We start from the raw sequence: 16088 nt of genomic DNA, 5'->3' as shown, positions 1-16088 counted from the left end.
AAAAAAATAAAAAGAAAGTTTAAGAACCAAATAGAAAATTACCTTCGGAACAAAACTGCTTGGCAACTCCCCGTAACGTTACCGAGCAGTCAAGATCACAACATGAGATCGAGAACTAAAACGAGTATCACAACAGTACAAGATGGGTTCTTCTGCATTTAAATATATACACAAACATAACTTTATTTTTACACAATCGTACCACCAAAGGCTCAAAAACCTTGATCAAGTAAAGCAGTTCCTAAACCACAAGAAGCTCAATGATCATCGATTGCCAAAGGAACAGAATTTGCCTAATGAACCAAAAGTACATCCAATTATCAGATCAAAAACATGGATGTGTATGTAACTTGGTTAACTAGAACAATAAAATATACTCACCAGATCACGGAACTTGAGAATGTAGAACATCTCTAGATATCGACGCGTCTCGCGCCTTTCGAGTTTCGAAACATACTTCCAGAAACTATAAACTCCAGCCAGAGTCATTAGTCGTTCTGAGTAGATTTTCCATGTATACCTAGACGACGAGACGTTGAGAGAAATATCCATGGTAAGAAGTATATTTCAAATGTGTATATATTACCTTTCGTAAATTCTTTGGAGTCCCGCTTCGGAGATTTGAATCCAATGACTCGGATCGTCCTTGCACTTCGCAAAGAAATCTACTAAAAGAGTACTGACTTGGTCTGGATGATAAGGGTCAATGTGAAATCCAGATACGCCATGTTCAATGATTTCAGCAGGGCCGCCATGGCAAGTAGCAAAGGTTGGTAGCCCACAAGTCATGGCCTCCACAACAGTAAGTCCAAATGCTTCATAAATTGCTGGCTGTAAATTGAAGATCTTAAAGATTGGGATAATACTTCAAAAAGGTAGAAGAAGAAAGAAAAAGAACAGGGAAGTCCATAAATCATCCACCTGAACAAAAACACCCCGCGTGTCTGCAATATAGCGATATAACTCGCCATTACGTGCTCGGTTCGTTTGAGCTGATATCCAACGCAATTGACCGTGCAAGTTGTACTTTTTCATAAGGCTATGCATTTTCTCAATTTCTCCCATTTCTTCCCTGTCTTTGGAATCCTTCACATCAACATAACCACCAACCACAACAAGGTTTGCTAGCTCCCTCAGTTTGGCATTCTTGCCATACAGCTCAACTAATCCAGTGATGTTTTTCACTTTGTCCAACCTTGCCATGGTGAAGATTAAAGGTTTTGACCTGTCGTCTATTGCACCACTGCGTACGTGCCAAGCAAAGATTAGCATTTCCCGAATAATATGAACTGGCTCCTTAATTTGAAGAATTAACATGAAGAGTGATTTGACATCAAACTTCCCGTGAGCGATTTGAGCGAGAAAAACTTACACATGTTCGTCATTTTGTTCTGGGTCGTACAATAACTTCTCCAGTGATTCGTGTAAAGCTGTAAGCCTCGACTGCTTCTCGGAGTAGGGAAAATAAATGGTCATGTCTGCTCCAGGAGAGACTATATTAAACTTTGGGTCAAAGACATCAATCCCATGGACAACTCTGTATAGCCCAGGAAGCGTAAATGCAGTGTGGCTCTCGTATTGACCAACCGTGTTCTTCCTGCAAGTAAAGTTGGTATCGATTCAGTAAATTCTGTAATGAAGTTCATTAGTGGCACTCACATCTATTCTTTCAACCAGTTCCCATTTAAAATCCAACAACATAACGATAGTAAGAAGACATACGTTCCAGCAATCTCCTGGTATGTACTGGTGATGATAAAATCTGCATTATTCATGGCTATTAAATCAGCAGTGAACTGACATGAGAAGTGATATTTCTCCTCGAAGTTTTTCCAGTATGTGTCCGACTCGGGATATTTTGTCTTCTCCAACGCATGAGCTATGGTACACTACCGATTACATTGCAAACCAAATGTCAACAGATGACAACAGTTGAAATACCAAAAGCTTCTCTTAATCTAAGCTACCTGAGTAACTCCCATTTTATATGCCAATAAGGAAGCAACAAGATTTCCATCACTGTAGTTTCCGATAATAAAATCTGGAATACCCTGCAGCTCAGCTATGATTTCACTTGCCGCATCCTGTTCCAAATAACATGGTATATCAGAAGTCTGACTCATACACAATAGCTAATAGATCAGTTGTGCAAATATTTGATGACTTGTGAGTAGGTAAAGGCAGGGGAAAGAATGAAAGAAGTGGAGTTGAAATTCAAATAGCCATTTACGCTATAGATTATGTGTAACAGCCCAAACTCAACGCTAGCAGATAATGTCTGTTTTGGCCTGTTATGTATTGTCGTCAGCCTTATGATTTTAAAACGCGTTTACTAGGGAGAGGTTTCCACACTCTTATAAGGAATGTTTCGTTCCCCTCTCCAACCGATGTGGGATCTCACAATCCACCCCCTCTTGGGGGCCCAACGAACTCGCTGGCACACTACCCGATGCCTGGCTTTGATACCATTTGTAACACCCTAAACTCACCGTTAGTAGATATTGTCCACTTTGGCTTGTTGCGTATCACCATCAGCCTCATGGTTTTAAAACGCATCTACTAGGGAGAGGTTTCCACACCCTTATAAGGAATGTTTCGTTCTCCTCTCCAACCGATGTGTGATCTCACATTATGGGTTCAATTCAATTGATGTGAGTGTCACTAATGAGTGCACAGGAAGCACTGTACTGAAAATTAACACGATGAATCACGGACAGATGAAACTTTTCACCTAAGCAGTTGGGTTTGTATAAATAAACAGATATCAGATAATAGTGTAATCAGCAAGTGTTGTGAGCCTTTATGTAGAATTGCACGCATTACCTCAGCAAAGGTCTCTAGATAAGGCCATACATCAAACCTTGAAATCCATTTACGTAGAATTCCTTTTTCTGACCTAAAAGGAACGCGCAAAATGTGTGAATGCTCGGTTCCACCAACTTTTTCCAGATGCTGATTACATGTAGTTCCCTTTGCATCCGGTATTAACCGGGTGACCTGTGACAATTACCCACAACATGATTAGATTACAGAAAAACTCTGGCAAGGAATTAGAGGTCTGGGTATAAATAGAAGGAAAGAACTCAAGTACTTATCAAAAGGAAACCCAAGTTTTACTCATAGAAGTTGGGGAAAGAAACACACTTACAATTAAAATTCTAGGAGTTACATCTAACCCTTGCTTCTTAATTCTAGTGATCATTTCCTTCTCCAGCGCACGCACCTGGTCCAAAATATAAACTACCTGCAATTTGAAGTACGAAAAGGAAAAGATGGTTAAATTTTTCAGTATCTTCTGATGATGGTCTAGGTACTCCTATATTTGATTCCGAAGAAACCAAGGAACAAAATGGCTTGAAAGAGGATTTATTTCGAGTACCTGGCCGCCCGTGTCTGGAAGACCTAAGACATTGGCCTGACCAAAGTAACCATGAGGAGACAAGATTACAACATTAAACACCATTGGTATCCTCCCTAGAAATGTTTCTAATACAGACGGATCAGGAGCCTGAAGGATATCCAAGAGAAGATGCATCATCTCTAGCACTCGTTCTGCAGTATCACCCCAACCCCTATCAAAACCCATTCCTTGTAATCTGCATGAGATAGTGAAGGAGAATAGAAAATATCAGTTACTGGCCCAATTATTATGATAAATACATTCCAACAATCATCAGGCTGCTTAGTAATAACAAAAATCAAACACCCACGTGAGACGGGGCAATACGCTTACACATATTCAAAGTCAGAATAGGGTGTACTGGGCAGCAACTTAGAAAGGTACTCCTCAGCCTTTGACAATGCGGACTGAAGGTTGGAAAGGCTTTGTATTCGATCATTCAACATTATTCCCTGCACACACACGACGATTATCAGAACACATTCAATCATAATTTACCACAGCAGCTTTTTCATATTTCTCATTCTATACATTCATCACAAGAACTTGAAAATTGCAGTCATACACATTCACAACGTATATTGAATCAATTCTAACATAGTGTCCAGTAAATTATCAAAGTTGGTTGTATTAGATCCTGTAAAGAAGGAAACATCAATTTAAGTAATTAACACTTACACTTCCTTTGTATTTATGGGCTCGAAGGAAGTCAAGCAATGGCTCCAATGACTCCCTGTTGCGAAACATAATCGATGACAGGTGACGATTAAGGAATTGAACACCATTACCAATGGATGAGGATCGGATAGGGCGAGGGAAGTTCGCATTGAACGGTTCAAAGTCAAGCTCAAGTACAAAGTTTCCATTGACCCTGACATTAGTATGCAGATACAATAAAAAAATAAGCACAATGGAAATATCGATGACCCCTCGAATACATCTACATTTCAAGTAAGAAAAAACACTTACTGTCCCTCCACGAGCTCTTCCTTAAAGTGAAGATACTCGGACACGCTTAATTGCTCGACGCTGAGTTCATAGATATTGACACGGACGTACTCCCAGACACCAGGTCTGGGGCGAACAGCAATGGCTACAAATGGCGGCAGAACAATAGCTTCCTATGATAAAACCAAACATTCTATTTAATTAGAATAGGAATACAACGTAACTTGAACAAATTACATCAGTAGATTATGATTCAAGAAACCAAAACTTAAAAAAACAGAGCAGATTCAAACCCATAAGTACAAATTCAAAATAACTTCAAGTTGCAATCATCACCTGAGCAGATTTGAGAATCTCGCCAAAGGGACCAGTGGAGAGATGCAGTTTCCCGTCATCATCTCCAATGATATTCTCGAGTTCATCAATCAAATGATGGGGCTGTAAAATCCCTTTTCCCTGATCAATATACCTTCAAAGCCCACCTCAAATGCATCAGTAAATTAGCATCAACTCAAAAATGGTGGAAAATGATAAACAGGACACACACACACACACACACACACAATGAACACAGAGTGTTCTTCCTCAAACGATTCCAAACATAAGCCTAAAAATCCAAACAGATTAAAAAAAAAGAAAAAGAAACCAGCACACCTGGAGAGGAGAGACACAAGTTCGTTCCGGTGAGCGGAGAGTGTGTCCTCCACGCGTTCCCTAACGCTGGGAATACGAGCGAACTTCTTCTGAGTCGCCATGGAAAAAGCTTAAAAAAAAACTCGATCAATCAGGAAACAGAAATCTCCGACAGACGACAAGAAATCATCAAAATCCCAAAAACAGAACAAAATCAGAAGAAAGAGTATAGTGAGGGGCTGCTTACACAATGGTGAACGATGGAGATAAAGTGTTAAATAAGGACGAAACGTGTTTGAATAAAAGACGGTGTTGCTGTTTCTAGATCGAAAAGGACGAGCGAAATGGAGAAAAACTGGCACCTGTCCTCGATTTCGCGGTGGTTTTTTTTTCTTTTTCTGCAGAGTTATGGGACAAAGGAAGAAACAGAGACTAAATCCGACTTCCTTTTTTATTTTTTGCTTCCCACCTGATTTTAATTCGGCCGTTTGCTATCATGACATGATAACATTGGTACGAGACATTTTGAGAAGCACAAAGTCTTAACATAATATAAAATCATGTCTTAAATTCAGTCGTGTCAAAAGATCTTTTTCAAAAGTCCAAAACAAAGCTACAATAACAAGTAAACAATATCATACACCATTGTAGAAAGTTGTGTTTGTCCGACTTATTTAGATTATGTATATTAATCTTGGTTTTATTTCTTATATTTCAATATTTTATTGCATTTTATTATGATGTTTTTGCATAAATTAAATTATTCACTAAAATTTTATTTGAAATAAATATTTTATTTTTAAAAAATATATAAATTTTGGAGAAAATATATGTACAGTACAATACTCGAATAAATAAATGAAAATTGAAATAGGCGACCAAGATAGAGACAAGGAAGGGAAAGGCTCCCTCGTCTCCCTCGTGATATTTCTAGTCCTTATTATCACATTATCTATGTATTAAAAAAAACACCTGTAAAGTTTAAATTCGCGACTATATCACCTTCTACTGCAAATAAAAAATGATCCACTAAATTATATTGGAATATTATTTTAGAAAAAAACATTTAAAATATTATATGAATCATTATATATATATATATATATATATGTATGCATAAATAATTACATAAATATTACTAACCTCCTCTTTAAATATTTAGTTAAAATAGATGGAGAGTTTAACTTCTATTTGAATTACACGTCCATTCATGAGGTCATTGTATATATATATATATATATATATATATAATAGCTTTATTGTAATTTAATAGAAATCCAAGTCCAAGTGTGTTCACCTAATCCGTTAATTAATGTGTTATTTTAATTCCAAAACATTTTAATATCGCGATCTCAAAGAAAGTGCCTTTCATATTAAATAAATAATAATTTTATAATAATCTATCAGATAATTCTAATATTATGTACTTTTACTATTTTGAAATATTTAGTTTTGTTAAATAAATTAATTAGCAACAACTTGGGAATGGATTATGTTTACATAAGTGTAGTGTTATGTCCAACGCGCTCTTACCGTTAAATTAATGTTTTTTTTTTATCAAAGTGGTGTCAGCTGAACTACAGCAATATCGTACACTTGTCTACCGAGACAGATCCCTTTTGATATTATATTATCAAGATCGTACCTTTTCTAACAGCGAGAATTTGGGGAGGAGCGGGGGACACATACCTTAATTAGGTTAAGACCGAACTTGGTAGGTTGTTGTCTTATGTGATATGTTTATACCTCATCGACCAGATGTTTCTGGGGTGGCCTTGTCAAGAGTTAGTTGTATGTGAACATGGATCGTCGGCTCTTAGACTTAAAATACTACTTACAAATCATACGACATAAAAAGTGGAAGTTAAAAGCATTCAGACGGTTAATATTTTTAAAATTTTTAAAGTTAAAAAAATTACTAATTATAATTTATTTAAACACTCATTGATTAACAAGGACTATAGAACTATATATATATATATATATTTAAAATAAATATATGGGAAAAAAAAAGGAAAAAAGGAAAAAGAAAAAGGCAAGGAATCGGATCAGCGACATGTCGTAAAGGGTGTAAGGGCGCCAGATCTGGGGTTACACGTCGGCTGACGAACTGTCGACTAAAAAGAAACTTAAAAATCCAACTAAAATTTGCAGATTAATTAATTAAAAGAGAAAAAAATTAAGTAAAAAACGATAAAAGGAAATAAAATCATTATCGAACGGCATTTGTGTGGCCTTAGCTGAACACAACATCTCTCTCTCTCGCTCGTTCGCTCTCTATTTTCCCTCGCTATTATCTCTTGGCTTCTTCGCTTCAATCCCCTTTGCTCAGTTCTCTATCACTGCTGCGCGAACAAGATTCACAGCTTCATCAGCTTCTTCTTCTTCTTCATCATCGTTATGATTTCTCCTTGTTAATGAGATTTCGCCGGTGGCTTCGACTTTGACTTGTTTGTTTTCCGCTCGGCTTGCTGGTTGTGTTTTTGTGTGGCTGTTCAATTTAATGCTAGTTGGATTCAATGATATTTCTCTCTTCGACTAGAGATGGCATCCGCTCCTTCGATGTCAGGTATGTTACAATTACGGCTTGTGAATTTCTATTTTTGTGTTTGTTTGCTTCAGAAATGACAAGGGATTATTGAATTTGAGGATTTGCGTCGGCGAGTTTGAAAGCTATATGTGGTTTGTTTTGGGAGACTTTGTTGACTGTTTTCTTTCGTATGGTTCTTTCGGGTGGATGTTCTTGGAAAAAAGATTTGTAGTTGGGGAATTTGGCGTATATTGGCTTGTAGAGATTTTTGATTGTGACGGGCGATTTTCTGAATTTGTAGTTTATTTAGAATGCGTGAATATATGTAAATTCTCGAAAGGCGATGGAAGTGGTCGGTATGATTGCAGTATTCTCTCGTGTGCATGGAAGGCTCCGAGGGTCTTGACGGGTTTTCTTGCAAGCACCACTCATTCTCTTCAGTGCTCCTCTATCTTGTATTCAAAGAATGGAAAAAGAAGCAGAATAAATTCTGTAAGTGGACTGAAATTGCTTCAATTATACAAAATTTGACCTTTGGGGAGGTTACTCCATTCATTATATTATGGAACTTTATTATTATTATTATTATTTATCTCGTGGTCAATTAGATTCTCCTATTTTGGAACACTATCACTAGGTACTGAGATTTATATCTGATCCACTCACGGAACATTTGTGGATGTCGCCCACTTGTAATGCTATCATGTCTGGTTCCCTTGTCCTTTCCCATTTTACATTTCTCTTTAGCGCTTTATAAGATGTGGGTTGAATAGAGAACGGTGAACGTCTTATATTTGGTTGGTAACTGTTCGTAGTTGCTTTCAGCTGTTTTGTTGAAGTACTGTCATTTTGACATTGGTATAGTTTTTTCTCACCTGAATCCTCTTCCAAGGTGGGGTTGAAATACCATTATGCCAAAAGGTATCATTGCAAATCTCCAGATACCAATTACGAATTTCTTTGAAGTAAAACAAGTCTTTTTCAAGTTTCAAGTGACAGTGAATTAGTTTGACACTAATTACTGCCAATCCTACTGTATAGAAGTACTGGAAAACGATTATCTAAATAACGAATAGAAACTGTAGCATCTTTCTGCAACCATACTAATGTTGCAGCCCCTGATCCTGCATTGCATGCCTTGATAGAGATTTTTCTGAGCAATTCCTTTATAGATATAACAATGGTTGTAAATTCTTTTGTACATTTCAGAGATTTGAATCCATCAATGTTAGGGGATGGTATTCCAATGAAGTTACCAACCACATACATCTTGGAAGATTACTTAAATCGAGCCCGTTTCATGATATTTGTAGAAGGAAGAAATTCTGTTGCTCCTCATTCCTGTCTTCAGATGCATCTGACGAGGTTTCTCCTGAAGGTTTGTGGGAGGTACATATTATCAGATGCGTGTGGTGATTCTGTACTCTACTCTTTAAGATGGAATATCCTTTTTAGCCTTACGTTTTACTTATTTTCTGCTCCCCAACCTCAGGACCTTAAGCCCGCTGTCTCTTATCTCTCACCCGAGGAACTGGAACTGGTGCATAATGCTCTAAAGGTGAGCCACCATACCTGCCAAATTTAGCACAATTTTTTATTTTTTTTAATGTACAACTACTAAGGTGCATCAGCCCTACGTTTCCCACCCTTTGCTTGGGTAGCTTGCTTTTGAGGCTCATGATGGCCAGAAAAGACGTAGCGGAGAACCCTTCATTATTCATCCAGTTGAGGTTGCCCGAATTCTAGGGGAACTTGTAAGCTTTTTATAACTTTCTTTTGTCATTTTCTGTTGAAGAAACATTAGTTTGCAGTCCTTGATTAAAATAGTATTTTTTACCATAGGAATTAGACTGGGAGACTATTGCTGCTGGATTGCTGCACGACACAGTTGAAGACACAGATGTTGTAACCTTTGAAAAGATTGAAGAGGAATTTGGTGCTACAGTTCGTCACATTGTTGAAGGAGAGACTAAGGTTATTTCATTTTTTTGTGGTCTTACAATTGATGTTGGTGTCTTTACCCTCTTGGCATGGCACGGTCAACTTCCTTCTTAATTGACATTCACCATTTTTCCATTTAGGTGTCTAAACTGGGTAAGTTGAAATGCAAGAATGAAGGCAATTCAGTCCAAGATGTAAAAGCTGAAGATCTGCGACAAATGTTTCTAGCGATGACAGAAGAGGTGATATTTTTGTAATTCCTATGTCAATGTTAGTCATTCATTCATGAAGCTTTATGAAAACTGTAGGGATCTTTTGTTTCAGGTCCGTGTTATCATTGTCAAATTAGCAGACCGCTTGCATAACATGCGCACTCTTTCGCACATGCCCCCTCATAAGCAGGTTGCATATTATCTTTTAAGATTTTATGGTCGTTGACCTTGTATTTGGTGCTAGATTTGACACTTTTGCCTCATGTCCAGTCCAGCATTGCAAGGGAAACATTGCAGGTCTTTGCTCCTCTTGCTAAGTTGCTGGGTATGTACCAGATCAAGGTATGGCCCATTATTTCTCTGTGATTTGTTTGTTTATGTTTTGGTAGATTTGATAAACAGAATATATATATATATATAATTTGGCATTCGTCTCTCTTACCTGATTTTTCAGTACAGAACATACCCTTTAACTGTATTTTCTCATCATATAAACCATTGTTCTTTCTTTTGGAAGTATTCTTATACCATAGCACCGTTTTATTATTGATGATGATTGCAGTCAGAACTAGAAAACCTTTCTTTCATGTATACCAATCCTGAAGATTATTCCAAGGTCAAAAGAAGAGTTGCAGACCTTTCTAAAGAGCACGAGAAAGAATTGATAGAGGTAATGCTGTTATCTTTTTCATTAATCTCTCTTGTGACTCCAAAAGGTATCTTGTCTTTTTGGATGCATTTGCAAACAAATGGACGGTTTATAGTAAGTAAATAACTAAACATTACTTTTTGAGTAACTGATATTTCAGCCTTATGTTGTTTCAAAAAAATATAAATGCCATTGTTAATGGGAATGTAAATGAGACAAGATGGGGACGACAATTTATTGGACGAAAAATTATGGAATCAGAAAAAAATTTCTAATATTTTGTTTGATGAAACTATTTTGAAGTTGGAATAAAAATGAGTGACATTACAATTGGTTTATTAATAGTTAGATTAGAATGATAATCAATTTAAATTAAATGCAAGATACATTATAGAAGTAGAGGTACAAAGAAGGTATGGAAAAAATAAAAAGTAAGGGATTTCACAAATTTAAGAATTGAAAATCAAAATGAAATATGCCAATTTGAACAATTTCAAAATGTTAAGACATTATAACTTTGATCAAAATGTCAAAGGTTTAAATCTCACACTCTTATATTACTGAAATCAAGAAGAAATGGAGTACTTTACCTCTGGGAGTCTTTTATTATTGAACTCAAGAAGAAAGAACAAATTTCAATTGAAAGAGGAAAGATAAATTTTTGTTATCTTATTCAATTTCTCACAAGCACATATAGTCAAAGATAAATATGGTAATTGAAGTTCTGTCAGCATATGAAGGGATTACATGGAATTTGATTGATGTGGATATATGATTTTGTTTAGTTTCTTTGTATTTTCCAGAAGTAGGAATTGTTTCCAACTCTCTCACAACTGTGGAAGTTACAGTTATTTGTCATGAATTCTAAAATGTAATCTCCTTATACGTTATATCTATGAGATTTATATTTAATATACTTGTAGGCAAAGAAAATTTTGACGAAGAAGATTCAGGAAGATCAGTTCCTAGACCTTATGACTCTGAGAACTGAAGTTCGATCTGTATGTAAGGAGCCTTACAGGTATAGCTTTGATTGCCTTCTTTGCAGTTTCCACTTTCTTCACTCAACAATGTACTCACAACAAAAGTTGGGTTATGTATATAGATATGAAAACTTTTGTTAGAGCTGCAATTATACTTGAGTCCATTGATACAATAGGCATTTAAATTTCTGCTTGAAATTTATCTCCTTCACCTCTTTGCAATGTCCAATCCTATGTCTTGAATCAAAATTGAGAATTCTTGTGGAGTTTTAAGCAATACATTGGCATTCATTTTGCAGCATCTATAAATCTGTTCTCAAGTCTCAAAGTTCAATAAGTGAAGTGAACCAGATTGCACAGGTTTGTTTAATATCCAATATTTCACACAACATTTGATGAAGGCTTCACATTTTCGTGTTGATGATATATGCTGTTTTTTCAATCTAGCTTCGCATTATCATACAACCAAAGCCATGCATTGGTGTTAGACCATTATGTAGCCCGCAGCAGGTAGTTTCTTTTTATTGTTATTAAATTCAATGATGTTGGCTATACTGTAATTACTGTAAGACTAGTGTAACCATGATTTTTGCATCATTATACTCTATGTAGATTTGTTACCATGTTCTTGGGCTGGTACATGGAATATGGACGCCTATTCCTAGAGCTGTGAGTAAATTGCGGTTTCTTCTCTTATAATTTTATAGAAAATCGATTGTATTTTGGTGAATATTGACATACTCTCTGTAACAGATGAAAGATTATATAGCAACCCCAAAACCTAATGGTTATCAAAGTCTTCACACAACTGTAATCCCATTCCTTTATGAGAGTATGTTCCGGCTAGAAGTTCAGGTATTTAAATATTCTAGTTTTAGCATGTTGGCTTGACTGGTTTTTCACATATGAGTTGCATTTAGGGGTTCCTTTTTAGATTATTTCTCATTTCTTAACTCTTAGTTTAAATGAAAATTTGATTTCTTAATGTATCACTTTTAGTTAGTGGTTGCATCTTGAAGTTCATAAAAGTATGGTTATTTTCGCAGATCAGAACTGAGGAGATGGACCTAATAGCTGAGAGAGGCATTGCTGCTCATTATTGTGGGGGTGGGCTTGTAACTAGTCCAGTTAGGAATTCTATGTCCAATTCTAGAAGTTCAAGAGGGAAAGCTGTCTGTCTAAGTGATGCAAACATTGCACTCAGGGTATTTATTTACCTTTTCCTTGTAGTAGTTTTTATGGTGTTAAGATAAACCCTTTGAGGTACTAGTCTGGATTTGATAATTCATGGGTGAAGTCCTTGATTTCTTCCAGATTGGCTGGCTCAATGCCATAAGAGAATGGCAAGAGGAGTTTGTTGGTAACATGAGCTCAAGAGAATTTGTGGACACAGTAACCAGAGATTTATTAGGCAGTCGAGTCTTCGTTTTTACACCAAGGGGCGAGGTACAAAGGCCTAACATCAAAACCTTTTCTATGCCATGCTTATCATGTTTCTAACTATAACCGTCTTTGTATACCTGCAGATTAAAAACCTACCTAAAGGTGCTACCATAATTGATTATGCATACATGATACACACCGAAATTGGTAACAAGATGGTAGCTGCAAAGGTATTGTCTTTACTATTGACTGGAGCATTACCCTTCCACCACATGTATGTCTTAGGATGGATGGAATATGCCTGTGTTTCTCATTAGGCTGGATGCTAACCTTTCATGTGTGACTTTGGCAGGTGAATGGTAACATCGTTTCCCCAACGCACGTTCTTGCAAATGCAGAAGTTGTTGAGATAATCACATATAATGTAAGTTGGAATTTTGATTAGCATCATTAATTACAATTAGAGGCTCTTGCAATCTCTTTTAACATTCGGGGTGCCCCTCCCGTGTATTGTATTACACTATTTCTAATAAACGTTTCTTATTTCCTATCCACAAGAAATAAAAAGTAAATAAAAAATAGAAGTAAAAATATTTACAAGATCGGTGCTTAATAAATCAGCTACCTTCAACTTTTGCCTTTCTGATTATGCCTAGAGTATGCTGATATTTGACGTCCTTGCATATAGGATTGCTGCTGAAGAAAAGTTAATATTATTTAATCTCTCCCAGAGCATTTGAAAAACTTGTGAAAAAAATCATTAGCACATAGTTGCCATGTCAAAATATACTGTATTTAATTTTTGGGGTTTGGAGTATGACGTCAGACGTGTATGTGCTTGTCATTCAAAGCTGATGTTGGTCATGTCATGTCCACAATCACTGTGTAATCTTCTAATTATTCTACAAAAACTCATATGATAGAAGAGTGTTGAACATTTTTGAACTTGTGTTTATGAATGATAGCATGCGCATACTGGCCCAGGAAAAAGAGCATCGTTATTTTAGTACTGTTCATGCTCATGCATTATGCTGCCTCAAGAATTGTGATGTGATCTGTAAATAGGATGTTTTACCCTCTGTTTTCTCCCCACATTTGGTTGAGTTTGATCAATCAGGCAGTTTTTCGAATATTTTACTTTTAGTTATTGATTTGGTATGTCATTAGTTTAGTCAAGGTCAGGTACTGAATTTTTGAACTAATTGGTGGTTTTCTGGATATTCACTAAAATAAATAAAGACTGTGTAGTAGGGAGGAAATGAAACACCAAGCTTGCATCATTTGGAACTAATTTAAAGGACTAGGTTGTGCAAAATGCTCAGGAGTTTGGAGAAATGAACTTGAAAGACGTGTTTTGTTCCGTTTTCTGGAACTCATGGAGTCTGCAATGCAGTTGGAATTTTTTAATTAGTTTTCAAGCTTGCATTAGTTTACTGTATGTCTGGCGTGTGTGCACTCCTGATAAGATACGTATGTGGACATTTCCAAACCTAGTCCCACCGTTTTCAACTTCACCATTCAAGTTTTGAACTTCTGATGGACAGTTGCCATCATCGAGCACGTACTTACACTCAGGATGCACGTGTTTCCTTGGCTGGATTTTGAAGTTTCATTTTTCTTCTTTATTTGCAGGCACTTTCTGGAAAATCAGCTTACCAGCGGCATAAACAATGGTTGCAACATGCAAAAACACGAAGTGCTAGACACAAGATTATGAAGGTATGAACTGTGGTAGGGAATTATACTATATGGATATGTTGCTTTTGTTTTTGTTCTCTTTTGCCAATCACAATCTTTTTGCAGTTTTTAAGGGAACAAGCGGCACTGTCAGCTGCTGAAATAACTGCAGATACCATTACTGATTTCATTGCTGATTCCGAAGAGGAAAGCGAGACAGAAGAACTCCCAGTTATCTCCACTAAAAAAAAAGCTCTCTGGGAGAAAATTTTGGATATGGTGGATATTTCATCCACTCGGAAAAATATTATGGATAGCTTTCAGGCGAAAGACAACAAGGTTTCTGTTCCCAAAGTGAACGGCAAACATAACCACTATGTAAATGTAAAGTTGAAAGCTGAAGGAGATATCTTATCGATGGGAAATGGGGTTGCCAGGATTATACAGACATTATACAAGGAAGTCTTGCCTGGTTTGGATAGTTGGCAAACCAGCAAGATTACCTCTTGGCACAGTCTTGAAGGGCACTCTATCCAATGGCTTTGCGTTATTTGCATAGATCGAAGAGGTAAGTAAGCCACATTTAGCTATATATTACATCACGAGGTATAAATAGAATGTGCTTGATCGATATCCATGACGCTTTCAAACAAATTGCTTTTCTGGAATAATGCTTTTGTTGAAAAACTAGAACAAAATTTTCTCTGTTGGGTAATTAATGTGATGGAGCTATAATTTCAGGCATAATGGGCGAGGTTACAACAGAATTGGCAGCAGCAGGCATCACAATTTGTTCCTGCGTGGTGAGTGTTCAATTATTGTTCCGACATGCTTGATTGAACGTCTCCTTGTTCTTAGCTCGTTCCCTATCTAAGTTATGCTTTCGTTATGAATGAAATGATCAGGCTGAGATGGATCGAGGAAGGGGAATGGCTGTCATGTTGTTTCACGTTGAAGGGAACCTGGAAAGTGTGGTAAACTCATATTATCTGCTTTCCCTTGGCTTCTCGTATCTCTCACGCGCTCGCGTGTCTGTTTATGGCCGATTCTTTTCCGAACCCTGAAAACGTAACTAACTATTATTCTCAGGTGAATGCGTGCACAAAGGTCGACACAATCTTGGGTGTCTTGGGATGGTCGACAGGGTGTAGCTGGCCGAACACAGTGGAAAACCAAAAATTTCTCGAGTGCTGATCAACTTAGGGCGCCCAAAAAATGAAAGCATTGAGGTAAGTATACACCTGAGAAATGGAGGAGATTCGAGTTTATTAGAAGTTTTGTTCCCGAGGAAACGAAAAATCCATAATATTTTTGGTAGTTAGTCCCATTATGTTGTGAAAAACCAAATAAAGTTGGTAGTGAATTGAGTTATATATAGTATGGGATGGGGATTCAGGGTGGTGTGTATACAAAACAGGAGTGAATAGGTAAAGGCATTATACTCTGTAAAGATACTATTGAGGAGGATAGAGTTACAATTTTACCCACACTTGTTCAGCTCTTTTACTAAGCATTCATGTACATTTTCAAGTGAGTTTTATTATTATTATTATTATTATTTATTTATTTCTAATGGATCCCCGTATGTCGTGATCGAGAGGTTAGAGGTTTGTTTTCTCCAACCCTCTTGATTCCTTAAACTATCTTAGAAGTCTAATCCAAGTTATCACGAGTGAATCAATTTAAAAATTGTACATGCATTAATTATTCTCACGTGTGAACATAAAAATTG

At 36.7% G+C, this 16088-nt stretch overlaps 2 protein-coding genes across 4 annotated transcripts; one reads left to right on the top strand and one right to left on the bottom strand.

Annotated features, from left to right (window-relative positions):
* Positions 1-18: 18 nt before the first annotated feature.
* On the bottom strand, positions 19-5235 carry LOC111452459 (sucrose synthase 2). Its single transcript, XM_023093203.1, has 15 exons — positions 5003-5235; positions 4685-4817; positions 4370-4521; positions 4079-4271; positions 3734-3852; positions 3380-3596; positions 3149-3244; positions 2824-2997; positions 1968-2084; positions 1723-1889; positions 1373-1597; positions 922-1243; positions 587-831; positions 382-520; positions 19-293 (listed from the first exon to the last, which is right to left on the bottom strand). The coding sequence occupies exons 1-15, from the start codon at positions 5101-5103 to the stop codon at positions 258-260; spliced, it is 2436 nt and encodes an 811-aa protein (XP_022948971.1). The 5' UTR covers positions 5104-5235; the 3' UTR covers positions 19-257.
* A 1975-nt stretch (positions 5236-7210) lies between these two features.
* LOC111452486 (putative GTP diphosphokinase RSH1, chloroplastic) lies at positions 7211-15882 on the top strand. Of its 3 annotated transcripts, none has more exons than XM_023093251.1 (24): positions 7211-7550; positions 7880-8003; positions 8721-8900; positions 9004-9069; positions 9173-9265; positions 9354-9485; positions 9593-9694; positions 9777-9854; positions 9935-10006; positions 10227-10334; positions 11237-11334; positions 11596-11656; positions 11744-11806; positions 11909-11965; positions 12050-12151; positions 12343-12501; positions 12611-12742; positions 12823-12909; positions 13032-13103; positions 14312-14398; positions 14483-14924; positions 15098-15159; positions 15262-15330; positions 15446-15882. In XM_023093251.1, exons 1-24 carry the CDS (start codon positions 7501-7503, stop codon positions 15548-15550), a joined length of 2601 nt encoding a protein of 866 aa, XP_022949019.1. In that variant the 5' UTR covers positions 7211-7500; the 3' UTR covers positions 15551-15882. The 3 variants fall into 3 exon arrangements, with proteins under 3 accessions (XP_022949019.1, XP_022949018.1, XP_022949020.1); XM_023093250.1 differs by having other exon boundaries at positions 7813-8003; XM_023093252.1 differs by having other exon boundaries at positions 7211-7570; positions 7813-8003.
* The last annotated feature ends 206 nt before the right edge of the window (positions 15883-16088 follow it).

This window comes from Cucurbita moschata, unplaced genomic scaffold (assembly GCF_002738365.1).
Source record: "Cucurbita moschata cultivar Rifu unplaced genomic scaffold, Cmos_1.0 Cmo_Scf00014, whole genome shotgun sequence".
NCBI classification, from domain to species: domain Eukaryota; kingdom Viridiplantae; phylum Streptophyta; class Magnoliopsida; order Cucurbitales; family Cucurbitaceae; genus Cucurbita; species Cucurbita moschata.
Note: the sequence above shows the minus strand (reverse complement) of the source record. Positions and strands in the feature narration are given on the sequence as shown.

Bases quoted from the DNA above. Each gene is read 5' to 3' on its own strand.
- LOC111452459 (XM_023093203.1), bottom strand. From the start codon at position 5,103: ATGGCGACTCAGAAGAAGTTCGCTCGTATTCCCAGCGTTAGGGAACGC. The intron at 3,245-3,379 runs GTACTCGAAATA...TTCAAATTGCAG, and splicing joins TTCCAGACACGGGCGGCCAG to GTAGTTTATATTTTGGACCA. The intron at 294-381 runs GTGAGTATATTT...TTGGTTCATTAG, and splicing joins TTCTCAAGTTCCGTGATCTG to GCAAATTCTGTTCCTTTGGC.
- LOC111452486 (XM_023093252.1), top strand. From the start codon at position 7,501: ATGATATTTCTCTCTTCGACTAGAGATGGCATCCGCTCCTTCGATGTC. The intron at 11,335-11,595 runs GTATAGCTTTGA...TTCATTTTGCAG, and splicing joins GTATGTAAGGAGCCTTACAG to CATCTATAAATCTGTTCTCA. The intron at 13,104-14,311 runs GTAAGTTGGAAT...CTTTATTTGCAG, and splicing joins TTGAGATAATCACATATAAT to GCACTTTCTGGAAAATCAGC.